The sequence below is a fragment of the Teleopsis dalmanni genome, chromosome 2, assembly GCF_002237135.1.
Source record: "Teleopsis dalmanni isolate 2A chromosome 2, ASM223713v2, whole genome shotgun sequence".
Classification (NCBI taxonomy): domain Eukaryota; kingdom Metazoa; phylum Arthropoda; class Insecta; order Diptera; family Diopsidae; genus Teleopsis; species Teleopsis dalmanni.
The window spans coordinates 9,766,757-9,786,650 of NC_051847.1; the positions used below are offsets into that span (position 1 = coordinate 9,766,757).

A 19,894-nucleotide genomic window follows, 5' to 3' on the forward strand; every position below is an offset into this window, starting at 1 on the left:
TGATTGTGGACTGCAAATTTAATTTTTTATTTGCTCATCACAATTTGCTTCATTAATTAAGAACGGGCATAATTAAATCTGTTTCATTTTTGAATAGTTTTAAGGTTACTTGTATATGTAATAAACAGTTGATTTTTATTTTCGCTGAATATACCCTGACATAAAAACAAAACAAAACAAAACAAATATTAAAAATTTAGAAAGTATACTTATGTATATTTAAAATTATATATATTTTTTGTCTTTATATTCCAAAAATATATTTTATACAATTGAAATAATAAAAGAGCTAAAATAAAACTATTTACCATTAATTCATATTTACATTAAAGCTCTACCTTTTCATTTAACATAACATATAGGCAGAAGAATAACTTTTAGAATATTAAGTTTTGTACTTCTATATTTCATAAAGAGGTTTTTCGAACAGTAGTGAACTAAAACAACAAAAATTAATTTTATATTACTTTTAATTAATTGAATTTTTAGCTGGCCATACAGCTGTTTCGAGTATTGCCAAATACCCATCATCAGTGATCTTGGAAATAATTCTTGTATTTAATTATTTGTAAATAATTTCTTGAGACTGCAAGCACCAGGAATCTAACTCATCGTATTGGTGTGATTGTTCTTTTACTTTTTGGAATAATACAAACTATTTTGTACGATTCGTATATGACTATATCAATGCAATCAATACATAGGTAGTTTTATATATTGTATGCATGGAATACATTATTATCGATCTGTTACTTTATATAGTCTTAAGTTATTCTTGTAAAAATACTGCCCAAATAACTGTTAGGAAATAAATCTAGAACTTACGTTCGACTCTCAATAAACCGATCACGATGTTGAACCTGGAAGTAATATATATTGTTAGCTTACTTAGAGGACTCTTTTTGAAAGTAGCGCGATAGATCGCATAGCATGTTCCATTTTAATAATAATATCAAAGTTCTATCTTCAACAACTGCTGTGCTGTTACAGATATTTGGTTGAAAAAATAACTGAGTTTTCTATTTACGTTTCAAAAATTCATGGTTTTATTTGAATATTATAAAAGTAAATTTTTATAAATTTTTATAAATTGTTTTTTGAATGCAAATATATATATATAAATTTTTGAAAAATATATTAATGTATACTTTCTAAAAAATTGGCATACTCGTATAACGACGAGTAAGTTTTTTACGTTTATATTAAGTAATACTGCAGCTGAGATTCGTTTTGTAAATATGTAGTTGAAATTTTTTGAGTTGTACCTACAAATGTAAGTAACATTTAATTAGTTGAAAACAGCGTATGTAATGTATTGCAAGAATAGCATGACTTGACCATAGCATATAATAAGGAAGTAAATTTTTTTTTCTTTATATTTTAAAATTTAATTTATAAAACGTTTCTTTTTAATTGGTCTAAAAACAAATTTTAGCTACACTTAGTTTTATAAACGGCGAACGTTCTCACACAGCTACAAATCGAAAGCCACCGACTGGCCGAGGTAAAAAATATTTCTGTTTTAAAAAAAAGTTAATAATTAACAAATGCACATGTGTACATACGCACCATAATAATATTAAATAAATAAACCCAAATTAATGACAAATATTTTATAACTAATATAATTCCGAACTAAAAATAATGTTACATATTATTTGCACTGGGATATGTTTTACATTTGCATTCATTGCACATATGTATTATATTAAATTTACTTTTTAACATTTCATTTAGTATATATAATTAATAGTTATTTTAAGAAATAAAATTTAATCAATTTAGTAGTACCTCTATTTTATTTAATTAGATTTAATTTATTTTCATTTTAATAATACTTTGGTTTTATTTAATAATATACTATGTAAAGTTTTCAATCATTTAAATTATAATCATTTAAGATATTTAAGGTAAGTTATCTCATACACTAAAACATTGTTACTATACTTTTTTTTTTAATTTGTAATATATAACTTTATAATTTTAAATTATAATTAGGTGTATATTTTTAATTCATAGTTTTTAGAAATAAATAGATGTTATTGTAATATTACGAACATTTTTCACTTGCCGACAGTAGGTTTTGTTCAAAAAAACAATGACATAATGATGATAATAAGACTGAGACTGAGTGCTGAGAAAGCACTTCTAGGTATCTCAAATATATTTTTAATAGTTATTTTGTAAATAGAAAAGAATTTAACGCTCATTTATATATTTTTACTGTAATTTTTCAATTATAAATATGAAAAGTTAATAATTATCCAAAACAATTGGATTATATGATCAGAAGATTGATTAACATATAATATACGAATAAACTTCCTAATCAGCGAATTCAATTTTAGGTTTTAACTGAACCCTCATAATAAACTTAAATCTTAATCTCCTATAAAGAGAAGGCCCGCCGGGAGATCACGTACAGATCGATCAATAACTATGCACATTGTAGTTCATTATACCATATATTGTTACCTTCAATATCATGAAAGAACTTCAGACTACTAAAATTGGTAGCTCCAAAAAATTATAGTCAAATTTTTAAAAGAGGCGGTCAAAAACAGAAAATTTGTGGAAGTTTCTTTAATGTCTAGTTAAAACAACTTATTTCATTTATAAGGCGAATGTATTATTACAAAATTATTATATAATGCACTACATAAATTATTTAGTGTATTTGATTTACGCATCGAATTTGATGTATCGATGGGTGAATAGTGAATTAACTTGCAAAATTATACCATTAATTTGTAAAATATGTTTTCTAAAATCAATAATAGAGTTTAGAGTCTAAAAGTTATATACTTTATTATAAATTTTATAAATTTATTTTCTTTTTTTTTTTTTTTTATAATTTGTATACAAACAATTTATTTTATCACTTTTAACAATTAATTGGTTTTTTTGTAATTATTATTATTTCCCCAGATTCTCAAGAATTTATTAGCGTTTCAGGAAAATATAACCAAGCTGCTCAAATTGCTGAGATTCTAGAGTTATATGAAGATAGTGAAAAAGAACGTGTATATCACGATTGCAAAAATACTCAATTCAAAAAAAGTTTATTAATAATGGAATTAAAAAAAAATAATTTTTTCAAACGTCAGAGATGTAAAACAGCATCTAATGTTCTACACAACGAAACACCTGTTACTAGTAGAAATAATAATAATAATAATATACAAAAAGTCGGCAGTAGTAATGGCACTTCTCACAGTTTTAATATACACAATAGTAGATCACGTTTCAGATTACCACTTAACATTCAGAATAATGACACAAGTAGTTATTACTCTGAAGCAGAATCAGAATCTCTTTCTTCATCGCAACCAATCTATGATTATGTCTATAATGTTGCTGATGAAAATTCCGAAACAGCAGATAACAAAACAAGTAATGTTTACTATTATATAAATAATGATGAGGAAAAACTATATAAAAAATCTGTTTCTTGCAATACCCCCAAAGTTTGTGAAACAGTCTTTAAAACCCGAAAAACTCCCAATCAAAAAAACGATTTAATATTAAATATACCCTTTATACCTATTTGTACTACATCTACAAGTTCCTCGAGTACACCGAGATATATCCAGAGTGGTGGAAGTCGAAGCCGTCGTTCATCTAGTTCAAGTGCTCTTAGCCCATACCGTACTCTCTCGCACTCTGGTTTTATGCCTGCACAACGTAATCCAGTTCCTGATCATAAGCATATACCATTACCATCGGAACCAATGAAATATAAACCACTTGGCAAAAGTTCAAGTTTTGAAGGAATATTTGCTTCTCCACGGTATATTGAAGTTTGCGAGAATTGTTTTGAAAATATTTTTCAAGCGAAAATATTACAGGATAATATTAGTGATGCACTAAAAAGTTCAAACTTTAACAATTCTAAAAATTGTAATGAAAGTGCAACTCATTGCAGAACAAATACAGAGAACTCCTCTTACTTGCCTGAATATGATTCGATCACAACAACTTCAGTTGATGTGACAGAAAACTTCGCTAGCTTTTCATCGCAATTGGAACCACTTTTGGAGGTAGAAGAGATTGATAGTGATAGATCTGATAAAAAAGTGGTGAATTCAAATCACCAATCAAATAATTTAAAAGAGGTTTTACAAGTTAATCCAATATCTAAAACCAGTTTTATTGACAAAATCATGCGACTTAATTATTCAGAAGAATCTACTAACAGTAACTTTAAGAAAAGAAATCGTACAATTTCCAGCAATATTTCTGATATGACGCCAGAAAATTATAGTAAAAATGAGGTTATGGAGTCTACATCTAAAGAATCTGTAATGGAAATATTGGAATTTGGTAATTGCATCAAAAATAATGCTATAGTTTCAAATACAAACATATTAAGTAAACGCGACAGTGATCACAAAACCTTTCGAAATGACAAAATACGTAGTTCTTTTTCAAATAAAGACTTTAGTAAAGACCAAAAAGCTCAGTATTCAATGGAGACTAATTATAATGAGGTTGCCAATCCTTCGGACGGCAAGCGCATGTTAATGACAAGGGAGGAGCGCATACACAGAAAACTAATATTTCAAGATCTATGGGAAGATCATATTCACTTTTTCCAGTGGAAGGAAAATGATTGTGATATTGTTACTACAGAAAATATTCTAAAAAACAAAGGCGGATTGTCGGAGCATCAATCGCGCATTGAAACAGAAAAAGCACATATCACTAATAAAACTACTAACCGCACTCAAAGTTTGTGTTCTTATTTTGAGCAAAGGTTACAAGATGAACCACTCATTGAGGTAGACAGAATGAGTAATAAACATTTTCAAAGTAATGAAAATAACTCAAAAACGTCCATTGTAACTACCAGTGATAATGACTTCAATAAAGAAAAAGTCGAGATTAAAAATAAAACAATTTTAGAAGAAATTGAACACAACGAACATAACATCAAACATTTAAAGAATTCATCAGTAAATATTGAACCCTATTTTCCAGAAAAGTTTGAGAGAAATGATTCCGAATGTTTATGTGTGGATCACGCTTCCGTAAAAATAATCAGTCAAAATGAACGACAGTTCGCAATAGAACATAATAATAGTGATTGTAGTAAAAATCAAACTGGACTTGTTGAGACTGAAAATGAAGAGCCCACAGATATGTTACAATTAGCAGTTGATATTCCAGAAGAAGAGGAAACGCAACATACAAATATATTCGAAGTTATTGATAATGTTTCAGAAAAGTGTTCACAAAATGTTAGTAAAGAACAGTTCCAGTGTTGCAATGATAATGAAAATGAAGATGGCGGTGAACTAAACCCTCTAAAATTGACTTTAGCTGAAGAAAATGTGATTGAAGATATAAATAAGCAAACAGAGAATGTTACTAAAAATGTCTTTATTACACCAGCATTAGTTATAGAAAAATGCAAAAAGTTGATGGGTGATCAATCTGAGTGCAGAGTTGAACTTGAACAGGGTAAAAATTGTGAATGTGAAGATAATGTCAAAAAAGTGATATCGAGAATAGGTATCGAAGATGAAAAATGTGAATCCGATGCAGATTTCGTCTTTGAGTCATGCCATAAATTTACAACCAATACATCTGAATTGGTAATGAAAGATGATAAAAGAGTTAAAAACAACCCAAAAAATTCAATTGTTGAGTCATGTAATAAATCTACATATAATCATTTGAAACTCGGAACGGAAAGTGATAATAATGTTGAGTATCAATCAATAGAAAGAACTGAAATAGTCACTCAATTTGTTGACAACCTATATGGTTTGATTGCTGAGCCTTGCATTACATTTACAAGTAATGATTCTAAACTTAGAATGGAAAGAGAAAACTGTTCTGTATTGAAATTGGTTGAAAACACTGAAATGGTTTCTGAATTTATTAACAGCCCAGATGAATTGATTGTTCAGACTAACGATAAATTCACAACTGATCAATCTAAACATAGAATGGATGGAGAGAACAGTTCTGAAATCAAATTAGTTGAAAATATTGAAAAAATTGACAACCCAGAAGATATGATTGTTAAGTTTTGCGATATATCATCAACTGATCATTTTGAACTCGGAATGGACGGAGACAAAAATGCTGAATATCAATCAATGGAAAGTACTAAAATAGTTAATGATATTATGAAGAACTCAGATGATTCAAATATTGAACCATGCAATAAATCTACAACTGATCAATCTCGAAAAGGGATGAAAGGAGAAAATAGTTCTGAATTGAAATTGATTAAAAAAACTAAAGTAATTTCTGAATTTATTGACAACCCAGAGGACATGATTGTTCAGACTTGCGATAAATTCACAACTGATCAATCTAAACAAAAAATGGATGGAGAAAACAGTTCAGAATTCAAATTAGTTGAAAATAATGAAATAGAAATAGAAGACGATAAAAATGTTGAAAGAACTAAAATAGTTACTGAAACTATAAACAACTCAGATGATTCAAATATTGAACCATGTAATAAATCTACAACTGATCAATCTGGAAAAGGGATGAAAGGAAAAAATAGTTCTGAATCGAAATTGATTAAAAAAACTAAAGTAATTTCTGAATTTATTGACAACCCAGAGGACATGATTGTTCAGACTTGCGATAAATTCACAACTGATCAATCTAAACAAAGAATGGATGGAGAAAACAGTTCTGAATTCAAATTAGTTGAAAATAATGAAATAGAAATAGAAGACGATAAAAATGTTGAAAGAACTAAAATAGTTACTGAAACTATAAACAACTCAGATGATTCAAATCTTGAACCATGCAATAAATCTACAACTGATCAATCTCGAAAAGGGATGAAAGGAGAAAATAGTTCTGAATCGAAATTGATTAAAAATCCTAAAGTAATTTCTGAATTTATTGACAACCCAGAGGACATAATTGTTCAGACTTGCGATAAATTCACAACTGATCAATCTAAACAAAGAATGGATGGAGAAAACAGTTCAGAATTCAAATTAGATGAAAATAATGAAATAGAAATAGAAATAGAAGACGATAAAAATGTTGAAAGAACTAAGATAGTTACTGAAACTATAAAGAACTCAGATGATTCAAATATTGAACCATGCAATAAATCTACAACTGATCAATCTCGAAAAGCGATGAAAGGAGAAAATAGTTCTGAATCGATATTGATTAAAAAAACTAAAGTAATTTCTGAATTTGTTGACAACCCAGAGGACATGATTGTTCAGACTTGCGATAAATTCACAACTGATCAATCTAAACAAAAAATGGATGGAGAAAACAGTTGTGAATTCAATTTAGGCGATATAAATGTTAAATATCAATCGATGGAAAAAATTAAAATAGATACTGAATTTATCAACAACTCAGATTGTTTAATGATTGATTCATCCAATAAATTTACAAGTGATCAGTCTGAGCTAAGAATGGAAGGAGGAAACAGTAATAAATCCGATAGATTTGAAAACATTGACACGGGTGCAGAAACCGTTGATGATTTTTTTGAAAAATCCAAATCCAAATTTGAATCTGCATATGAGCAAAATAAAAATTGTAAGTCAATTGATTGTAGTCATAAAGCTTATGATAATGTTACCAGCAGTACAGTCGTTGAATTTGTGTCAGAAAATGGAAACAATGAAGACCTTGCAGTAGAGAAACCAATGTGTGATGATGTTACGCGCGATTGCAACATTGATGAAGAAAATAAATTTATATACCGTCAAAATTGTGATGATAAAAATGGATGTAACAATGAAATCTATACCGAATATGAAATGTGTATAATGCATGACTCAGAAACTAATAGTGTTGATGTAGATGTACATCTTACGCCATCAACTGAAACTATAAATCAAAATTTATTTGAAAAATCTACTTCTTTAATCACTGATAGTGAACTTTACCTACAAAAGAAATCATTTGATTCTGAACTTGAAATATCAAAAAAAGAAGAAAAGTCTATTGGAAAATCACAAGACCTTCTCGGTTTGCCATCATTGGAAACAGTTCTAACTAAAAAAACCTCTGAGCTATATGAAATGGAAAATGTTAAAGAAATCGATTCAATACAAGTTTCTGAAAATCAGAGTTCATCATATCACACTGCATATTCCATTTCAGGACAAGAAATCGATATTGGTAAAGAAATTAATGGAAAGGACATGAAAATTGATTGTCCATATGTTAATCAAGTTCCTATGCGAAGTTATAGCAAATCATCTAATGAATGTGATATTATTGAAAATAGTATTTATTCAACCGGAACAGTTAACTTTGTAGATAAAACAAAAATCGATAAATGTGAAATGGAAGCAGATAATGAAAATGCTATAGAAAATGACTGCGCTAAAAGTGATGAACAAAGTAACAACAGTGAATGTTCTAATCACACATATAATGTGGATGAAGATAATGATCGTCGCTTATCGTTTTTTCGAGAATATGAGCTTTATTCAACTACTACTGTCAATGATTTGCCTAAAATTGATATGCATATTAATAATTTAGATTTAATTGATGTAGAAAGTGTTAATTCAGAAATTATGAATAATCTTTCAGCTAGGGCTCGTATTACCGACGAAGAGAGAGAAATAATTCATAGTCAACTAAGAAAACATGTTAAAATCAATTCAGATGCACAACAATTGAAATTTACCGTAACTCCTACTGATTGTGATATCGAACATCAAGATATTGAAGAGCCTTTAATATTTAATAATTCAAGTGATAGCCAAGACATGTCAGTTCCTAAAATCATTAATAGTGATGATCTTAATAAAGAAACTCAGTTTTCTTTATTAGAATTGGAAATTCTTAATAAAATAGAAACAAATAATTTAAAGGAAACTGGTGAAATATTTGAAAAAATCGATTCTTCTATTCGTAATAAGTGGGCAACATCTACATTAGCTGAATTAGTGAATACTCAACTAGATATATCTTCAAAATCTTCTTCAAAACTGCAAGATTACTCAAACTCTAGTGAAATTGATTTCACTAAAAAAAATTTTCTTTCATCAACACCATCTCCATCAAAATGTAAGATTTTGTCAAAAGAAGATTTGGGTTTCATAACACTATCAAATTATACAAATAAAAAAGATAATGCTTTAGATGAAAACCCCTCAACATCGACTCCAAGAACAGTAACCACTAATAGAGGCACATATGTACATAGGAATTATCGACGTTCCCGTTCGTTTACAGCAGAACGATCAAGCCCCATAGCAGGAGCGTTTAAAGTAAAAATGAATAAGACCGTTCCTAATATACGAACAATAAAAAATAAACCAATAACAACTGTACATGAAATGTTTGAAAGTAAACGTGTAAAGAATCAGAGAAATTTTGTAATGGAGAATATACGTAATGCTGGCGTACCTCGTTATTTACAAAAATCATGTCTTAGAAAATCAAAATCAAATAACAGTGGGACTACCTTAAAAAAAACATCGAATACAAATGAGGTACCTGTTACATCCGTAAGCACATCAGGCATACCGCAACCATCTATTTTTACTTTTAAGTCAAAGGAAAGTATCAGTGGATCCCCTAAATTTTGGTTTAGCTTGCCTGCTAAAAATTCAGTCCCAAATAAGAAACCCCAAAGATTGAGCAACAAAAAGGTTTCAAGAATTAGAAAAGCTCAAGACCCATTTGAATTAAAACCATGCGAATCGCTTACTTGTATACCAACAATAGCATCGAAGCATGCAAGTACAATAAGCAATGCCGTTGACGATGGCACTAATATAAATGAAGTATCACCTTATAAACGTCGCGTTCCTTGTGACGAACAAGCTTCTGCTTCTAAAGCCGGTGTTGTACATAAAAAAATTCGTTTTGATAACAGTTTAGATGAAGATACATCAGAAGTGTATGGAGTTGAACTTGATAAATCACCAATAGCATCGGAAGAGGATGAAAAACAAAATTAATCAAGAGATTACAATAATCCCTACTTAAAATTCGTTTAGAAAGAGGATGGTCTACTATTATAACAAACAGAAACTTTTGAAAGTGTGCCCTAAACTATAGCCGACACAATCCATTACTGATAGTAGTTATTTTTGGATTATTTATTTTGATATAATTTTATAATTAAATATTTTTAATCAATTATATTTTATATTAATAAAATAAAAATTAATTTTAATCAAACTAATTGGTAATGGTTAGCTAAATTTTTTAATTTGACGCTTTTTCAAGTAACCATAAAATATTATATCAAGCTTTTTTTATATAAATAAATCATTCATTAACATTATTAACAATTTATTATTTTGCTTTCAATATCATTACACATAATACTAAAATCAGAATAAAAAGAACGGAATATGTAGTAAGTAAATATCAATTAACTTTTATTTATTAAAGTAAAAAAATATGTAACAAAAAATGTATTTGATACTTTACACTTTACTAGAAATAGAAAGTACTTAATTCTATACAATTTAATGTAATTTTTTTTGTAAAAAAAACTTGCTTTTATATATTTACAATAAAATATTTTTTATTTTATAATAAATGATTAAATTTTATATAAAAAATTAAATACATAAGTTAGTTCGTAAATGATGTTCCATAATAAACTTTTTGTAAAGAGTTTGGGTATTATATATTTAAAAACAACACTTTCATTAGAATTAGCTTTAAATATTTTTTTATTAATAACAATTTAGTTTTACTTATTATGTACTTATTTAATGTATTTCATATTAATGAGATTTACTGTAATTTATATGTGCATATAGTTTGTGTACGTCTACCTGTTATATGGTTTATGTGTGGGCTAAAGGATCATTTCAAATAATATATCTTCGTCTTCATACTCAGTGTTCCATGTCGTGTCAGTACCTTGTTTGCATAAATTTCTCAACCATAAATGAAAAACCATTTCTTTCATTTCCAGCTTATAAATATTATACATATAAGAAATCAATGAATCAGGGTTTAGTAAAATATAATATTTCAAAAAAGTACGATGATCATGGCTTTAATGCTAGAAAGTATGCTTTCCTTTATGAAAAACCTTTACTGAGTAATATATCAATGCAGACAACCATAGATATATATATGATACACAAAATTGAAATTTTTCCACATTATACATATCCTGTATCAAATTATAGTAATCCTGTCGGCAATACAAAAGATGGGAATATTGCAAACTCAACAGAAGGTATTTTTCAAAATCACTTAGATACAAAAGCATCCTCAGTACTATCTGAATCAATTGGATCAACTTTACCAGTCTCCGTTTCTGCTATAAGTTCACCACCACTTTTACCAACTTCACCACCTTACCGTACTGTTTCACATTACGGTTTTAACTATCCATTAACTTATTTGCCATCCATAACTATGCATCCTGCACATTTACTTACTGCAGTCGAGTTGCAACGTCAAAAGATAATTGCGTTTATCAACTCTACTGCAAAAAGTTTAGCTCATCATCATCTACATGAAGGTAAAAAATTGGTCAACGTCAAAAATAGATATTCAGAAACAATTGCTACACCACTTACCCTTAAAACAATTGAAAACAGAACAGAAACAGAAACAGAAATACTGCCAAATTTAGGTGCAAAATGTCTTACGAGCCCGACAAACTTGCAAACTTCTCCGAAAAGAGAAGATAATAGTGATTCTTTTATTTCCGTCAAGGAGATTAAATTGGAGTCAAGAAAACGTCGTCGTAATGTTATTAAAAAGGTTAAATCAGTAACTGCTACTATAAATCTTTGTAATAATTCAACAGATGAACATGAACAAGATTTCGACCGTGAACAGGATATGTTATCAGAGCAATTCTCATCGCTGTATTCATTTGCTGGTTCCTATCCCACAATATCTAATGATCACCATTCTGGAAATGAACATGTTAATGACCATGAACATGAACAATTTGATGATTCTTGTGACAACTCCTCATTATTTGCCTTACCTTTGTGTGGACGTCAACATCAAAGTACGGATAATCTATATCGCTCATTTGTTTTACATAATTTTCTACCTATTAATCGTACACGCTCATATGAACAGGATTTAATGCATCATAGACCAGAAGCAGAGCAAACTCTTAATCATGATGCATTAAAAGCAGGCACTAATAATGGCTTGCAATCAACCACCAACGATGAAGTAACAAGTTTAAAATTCAATTCACTTAAAAGACGTCCTCAGCGGTTTACTTCCACTTCAGAAACAGTGAGTGGTATTTGTAGTTCTGACGCAGCAGATAATAGTACAGCTACAACAATCAACTCTATAGAAATACATGTAAATGTAACTATAAAAAACGTCAATAGTTTTAAAAATATAAAAAGGCACGAAGACGAAGTTAAAAACAAATTAAAAAAAATTATCAATGAAGAGATTGCATTGCTATCAGAAAAGCTAGCCACACAGAGTGAGGAGCAAACCAATAACATACTCTCCCATATAGCTACAGAATTGGAAGAAGAGGAAATAGATATAGCTAATACGAGTATAAGTTCCTATGACGTTAATAACGTGAACCACCAATACGAGCACACACAGGCTCTTTACAATAATATAGCGAATTCTTCTAAAGTGGCGAAATCGTCATCTGTACCATCGTTAGCTACAACTGTTACCTTGCCATTTACATTTGTGAGACCTCTAAGACGTTATAATAATACAATACAATTACTTGAGCGGGAATTGGAAAATCTATTGAATGGTATAATAAGAGCAAATGAACTGCATAATCATGCCTTTATCAGTGACTGTAAAACCAAAATCTCTCAAATGTCAAAAGATATAAGGCGAGCAACATTGGAATTTAATTAGTTCGTCTCTACAAATATTAAGTAGGTTAAGTTTTGTAAATAGTATTACATTTTTCCCCCTATTAATTATTATTCTACAATAAAAACAATTGAAGTAATTTATTTTATAGAAAACCTCTCCCATCTATCATTGAAAGTAAAATTTATTTATTTTTTTTGAATTAAGATTAAATTTTTTTTAAGGTTCAACGTTTGAGACGTTTTACTATATTTCATTTTTATTTTGTTTTGTTTTTGGTGAATTTTTTTTTTCGATTTTTCTATAAGTTTGTTTTATTGAATTTTATTATTTTTATTTTATAATAAATATATTATTATATTAAAATCATTTTGATGTGTTTTTGTAATTTTTGCGATATCTTATGTGATATTTTATATCACAAGAGTATATATCACATCGTAGTCAAAAAATTATATTAGGTCTTCCGCTCTTCATTGTTCTAGAAGATTTTTTAAAAATATATTTGACATTTTTCCTTGTCAGCAAAAATTTGTTCATTCAAATATGGTATTGTATCAACAGAAAAGGTTTATTTGTTCTAATTAATAATAAAGATTTTGGTTTAGAAATAGTGTCTGTCTATCCATTCAATAGGAGGGAGGAGTATACTTTAAAAGAGTTTTTTTACTACAAATCTATCATATTACAGATAGAACTCAAATTTAATTATTTAGAATTATTAGAGACATAAATACGATTTGATATAGACTCACAGCTTTAGTATAATGTATTATACTGAGTTATTTGTATACAATATATAATATGATAGTACTAAGTTGTATTATGGAACATTTTTTAACAATTTAATTAATTGTCACTATTTAATTAGTGACAATAATGTAAATTACTTTTAAATAAAAAATTTATGATATATTATATCCAAACTAATAAAATTTAAGTAGTTGATATAAGAATGTATATAAATATATCTGAAATAAATGCGCATTTAATGTTAAGAGGACTGACTTGAAATTGCACAAAAACTGCACATTTTGGAATGTTGAAATAATTAAAAGTAATTAACTTTTAATAACAAAAATTTTGAAAGCCAGGAAAACGTAAGTATATATGTTGTTTTTATTGCATGATTAATATTTTTTAATTTTAAAATAGTTAGAAACGTAGAAGATATTTTTTCAACGTATTTTTTTTGGTAAAAGTAGATATCTTAAGATCTTAATCTTGTTATTATTAGTAGAAGATATTTGGTCACAATAAATATTTTTGTATGTACATACAGATAAAAAAAATAGTACTTATACTTCTTATAATTATATTTGTATTAATAAAATATATAGCTAATAACCAACCTTTTAACAAAACTCAAATTAGCAGCATGTTTAACGGTTTCGGAAACGGTTTTTTTTCTTCTTAATATACTATCATATACAATATATTATATCTATGAAAAAAATGTACATTGCTTATATATATGTTTTCGTGACTAACAAGGGAAATATCACATACAATAAATAACTGAACAAAAGTTTCAAATATTCACAAATTTTTCAATCTTAATTTTTATTTCATTCATTTCAATTTAATTTCGTTTCATTTTACTTCGAATTTCGTTTTCGTTTTCGTGATTGTGATTTTCATCAAATATGTGTTTATTTTATGTTCTAATCAAATATGTGTGAATAACGATTCTAAATATTTGATATCAATATATTAATACGTTTTTTTGATACATTATTACAGGTGAGAATGTACAGAATGGCGATCACTCAGAGGCTCACCTGAGCACATTTTCACAAAGCAGCAAAGAGGTAAGTTTTAAATTTGTATTTCATAGTTACACCTTCATCTCTACCAACTTCTGTTACTATTCATTGAAAATGGTGATTGGAATTTATTCAATAAATATTGATAAACGCCTTCCGCATATGGATATTTACGAAAATAGTTAATTATTTATGTGTTATTATCTAATTAACACAATAGTTTGACAAATGGAACAGCTTTCTATTAGACTTGTTTTCCAATTCAAAAGGTTTAATATATTTTTTGTACTTTTGTGGTATTAGATTAGATTAGATTTTAAAACGGGTTGGGATTATTGTTACATACTGACTTTAGTTCTATAGACGAGTAGCAGTTAAGAACGCCATTATGTCCTTTGGAGAGATGTTACATAATTCCGTTATAAGTGAATACGCAGTGGATAAGTATCGAAGTCTGAATCTGGCGAGAGACTATCACAGTGACACAAAATATGTTCTGCTATTTCCTCTTCTTCGCTAAAATGTCTGCAGCCATCATCTCTAGTAATACTTAGGTTTGATAGATATTTTTTAACTCCGCAATGCCTAGTGAGATACCCTGTGACAAGTAAGATGCCACTACTGTTCAGCATAAGTAGCTCTATAGTTTTGGCTTTTGATCGATACGGCATAGATTCGTAGTATAATATTATGTGTAAGGATTTTACAGAGAATTTATAATTTGTAAAACGTGGCTGGCTACTGACGTTATTTATTTACGTTCTCCCTGCATTGTTAGTGCAGTGGCATTATATCTTAATCTTAACATGATGACACTCGTTTTCGTCTTATAAATTCCTTAATAACTATTACAAGCAGCCAATTTTATTTCGGTTAAGTTTGGATAATTATGTTATAATGCTTATAAAATTCTTCTTTGTTTCATGAAATGCGAGTTAGTGCCTAAAACTCTTTTAAACACTAGTGTCTCTGATCATATGGGTAACCCACTGTAACATTGAATTATCTTTTTGACGGAAAATATATTGCATTTGATTTAAGACAGCGAAATTTTGAATTTGAATTCACAGACTTTTTGTTTGTGAATTCATAGCAACAATCACCAAACAGACAAAGCGTTTTATTTTGCTTCGCTTAAAAATAGGACTCAGGCTAGCAACTTATGTTTTAATTAATATAATAGCTATTATTTTTGAGTTTTTCGTTTTCAAGGCAAGAATAATAATTATTTTTGGAGTTTAAAATAAAAAGTAAAATATACTAGCAAGTTAGTTAATTAACTTAATTACACAATTAAGTTAGTTAACAGATAAACGTTTATTTTACATAATATATATTGTTCCAGATTCAGAACGGACGCAGAGTATCGTACTTAATAAATTTCACATCTATTTTGTTTCATAACTATTTAATACTAATATCTTACATTCATCAAATTTTCATTTCACTTTACATTCAAGTTTTGTGTTTTACTAACCAAATACAAACGATATTCTCACTGCAAATTTCTATTACGGTTCCAGGATATTTCAACGGAGGGGTCTCCCAAGAAAGACAAGAAGAAAAAGAAAGGTCTCCGAACACCATCGTTCTTAAAGAAGAAGAAGGAGAAAAAGAAGGCCGAAGCCTAAATTAAATGCTAATTTATAAAAATAGATGACGACTAAAATGAAAAAAAATGCAAAAAGGAGAACCACACGAAGTTGATGAAAAAAGTTAGATTCAACAATATTTATACGAAAAGATAAATAATAAAATTAAGTGCAGCAACAACAACAGAAAAAAATATATGGCAGATTACATAAAGCAGCTTAAATTTAATTTCTAAAAACGATTATTTAATAAATATTATTAAAAAATTTTAAAACAATTATAAAAATTAGATATAGTTAAAAGAAAAAAGTGCAAACAAGTTTGTTTTTTAAGTTAAAACAAAGCAAAAGAGGGAAAGAAAACGACGTACATTAAAAAGTCGAAGATGCGGCGAAAAACGAAAATGCAACAGAAACGGAAACGGAAATAAATGCAAATAATCTGATATTAAGCAACATATTTTATATAGAAAAAAAACTAAATCATAAAAAATTTGTAATATTTTCTTAACATTTTAAGCAAAACTCAAATGTAATTCAATTTTGTAATATGCCGTTTAATTTAATTTTAATTTATTTTTGTCATTTATGTGCTATCGTCAAAACATAATTATTTATACATTATATACACAATATGTAAGAGAAAAATTTATATATATATGATATATACTCGTATATGTCAAGAGAAATAGAAGAAATCGCAACAAATTAAGCTATATTTTTGTCAATATAAAAAATGATTAAATAGAAATAATGGAAATATAATAGTTACATAAGAGTAGAATGTATCTCAGCAGTCAAGTATGGTTGCTAACTTTTTGTCTTCGTCAGCGAGGTGAGGTGCACAATTACGAAATTTCATTTTTAATAACGACTAAAAGAATTATGAATATAGAAGTATAATTTCTTAATTTGAAAAATTCTTGCTGTATAACAGCATAGTTTTATTTCTGATTTTTTTTCTTTTTAAATATATTTTATAGTAAATTATATATAATCAATTTAGTTTTGAAGCTATTTATTGTGCATCTTCTTAAACAAACTGGTTTAAATTAATTATATGACAAACTGCCATTGAGATTGTGTTTAGTGGAAAGTTGCAAGTATATTTATATAATTTATGATATATTTTTTTAAATAAATAAATAAATATATACATACATATATATAATTGTTTAACATTTTATACAATTTGAAAGAACAAAAAAATGTGAGTAGTAAAATTTGTTGTTCTTCTATAAAGAGGAACAAACTAAACAGCAGCTGATGTAAAATAAAACATACCGCTAAATCAAACACCCTACATACATATAAGCTACTTATATACTCAGCAATAAAAAAAATAATACATAGTTAAAAGATCAAATAAGTTTTATGTACATTCATTTATGTTTCTGTGAAATTATTATATAAATTTATTTATATAATATACAAAAAACAAAAAATAATAGAATAAGTAATGTATGAAATTATTGATGAAGAAAATTAGATTTTTCAGAATTTACCTTATCTTAAAAACTGTAACCATTTTTTGATACATTACAAAAAAAAATATGAAATATGTTAAAATATTTAAAATAAACATATGAATGAAATTGCACATATATATAAGAAATCACATCAATATTGGATAATAATATATCTTATAATATATGCAATAATATAGTTATGACAACAAAAAAAAAATTGATACAAAAATGTTTTTAATATTAGTCTTTAGTAATTTTTTTTATGAAATGACAAAATTCAAAATAAAATCCATTTGAATTTATTTTAGATTACTTTAATAAGTTGCGCTTTAATACATAATTGCCATATAAAAAATTAAAACAGACTTGGTTTTTCTTATCAATTTATAAAAAGAAATTTAATTAAGATATTAAATAAAAAGCAATAAAATTTATAAAAATAATATCCTTCGCTTTAATCACCAACAAAAAAATATATAAAACATGATGTTCAGGATTACCGAATGAGGTTGTAGCAAATAAAGTTAAGTCAATGCTTCAAAATTGAAGTATTTGAAACAATCTCTATAAAAATCACGTGCCACCAGTACATATTTATATACTTGATCGAAAATATGACTTATTAAAAGATCTATCAAATTTTATTTTCAATATAAATATAATTATATAGACATTTCTTTAGATATTCTTAGTTGCATATTAAACTTTCGGTATGTTTTTTTTTTGGAATAAATATTTGAAAATAATGAGCATTTAAGTCAAGATTAGTGCGCCAAAAAGTACTCGAATATTATTATGCTCAGGCAACTCGAATATACTCAAATTCAAAAATTTGGATTAAAAGTTACCAGCAGCTCTCAGATCATCGAATTACGTGAAGATTTCCCCTATGTTTTATTTTATATTCTCTTTTGTTTCGGCAAATACTTAAACACTATTTGATAATTAAACGATTTTGAGTTGCCTCGTTCTATTCGTGCAAAATGCTGGCGCGCAAGAGTACTCAAATATTAAAATGCTCAAAATTTCAAACATCTCCATTAAAATTTGAAGCTCTAGTTCTATACGTATAACACTTTTTGCTGTTAAAATTTCAGTATCCTTACACAAATTTGTATAAACGATATTAAATAGTAGTTTTCTATTATTTCAATATCTTTAATAAAAATATATAAAAACATCAAATTATTACTTTTATAATTAAAAAAAAGTGCATCTAACAAAACGGTCAAAAGTGTTTCCTTTGCAGTTGTATACCACTTGATCATAAACATGTAATTCAATATACGATATATTAAAATTAAAATTATGCGCAGAAATTTACAAATATTAATAAAATATATAAATATTCGATTAAGAATTTAAATATTATCTACTATAAATTTCATACAACGAATATTTTGTTTTTAAACTAAAGACATGACTTTAAGATATAAAAATCATATCTTATTTTTAAGTTATGGGCATTGAGACAAATTATCTATCAAAAATCTGTTTAATTATATCTTTAAATCAAATAATATAAATTACAAATTACAAATATTTAAATATGTAAACATACATAAATATATATCTGGTAATGATAAGACAAGTCTAAATCAAGTCCGAAATTTTTGGGTTTTGTCATTTTTAAGGTTATACTTTCGAATACATCACATGAACACCAAAAAACCAAACAATCACCCCACCTTTTTTCACTAAAATTCACTAAATAAATATTAATATATTACATACATAAAATTAAAAACTACAATCAAATTGCAAACATACCTAGAACATTCTGGCTACTAACAATTTCATTCAAATTTTATAAAGCAAAGAAAAAATTATAGATAACTGCCATAGCATGTAAAAATCTTAAGCAAACATATTTTTCTCAATATAAATAAAAGCTTACAACAATAAAATTTGACATTTTTATGATAATATTGTTTTATTTCTTATATACATTATCTTTAGTCCATTGTTATAGACGTATATATATTAGTCCGTTGTTATAGACGTTATATATATATAAATAATGGATTAGTACACTTGTAGCAACAATTCCGGTTGACATAGCTACCCTGATATTAAGTATGTCCATTACAGACGCTTTACCATACTCGGTGATTGATACAGAATATGAAATATTTAATAAAATTACTTATTTTATTCTATCAACTGTAATAGTCAGCAGTAGCAGTGCGTTTACACTAATGCCTTTAGCAATTAACAAGTACTTAATAAGTGAAGTTGCAAGTATTTATTTCAATGTTGCTGGTAAATGCCTAATAACATATTTAGAGCATTTGTCGCCAATAAC

General features: G+C 27.3%; 2 protein-coding genes across 2 annotated transcripts; both read left to right on the top strand.

Annotated features, from left to right (window-relative positions):
• Window positions 1-2,928: 2,928 nt before the first annotated feature.
• On the top strand, window positions 2,929-10,084 carry LOC119684496 (putative histone-lysine N-methyltransferase 1; the record flags this gene model as incomplete). The annotated part of the gene is given in 1 exon segment (XM_038098543.1): window positions 2,929-10,084. A coding segment is annotated over 1 exon segment (6,998 nt), but the record flags the coding sequence as incomplete, so codon positions are not given.
• A 631-nt stretch (window positions 10,085-10,715) lies between these two features.
• LOC119684507 (protein hu-li tai shao-like) lies at window positions 10,716-12,919 on the top strand. Its single transcript, XM_038098562.1, has one exon. The coding sequence runs from the start codon at window positions 10,765-10,767 to the stop codon at window positions 12,802-12,804; it is 2,040 nt and encodes a 679-aa protein (XP_037954490.1). The 5' UTR covers window positions 10,716-10,764; the 3' UTR covers window positions 12,805-12,919.
• The last annotated feature ends 6,975 nt before the right edge of the window (window positions 12,920-19,894 follow it).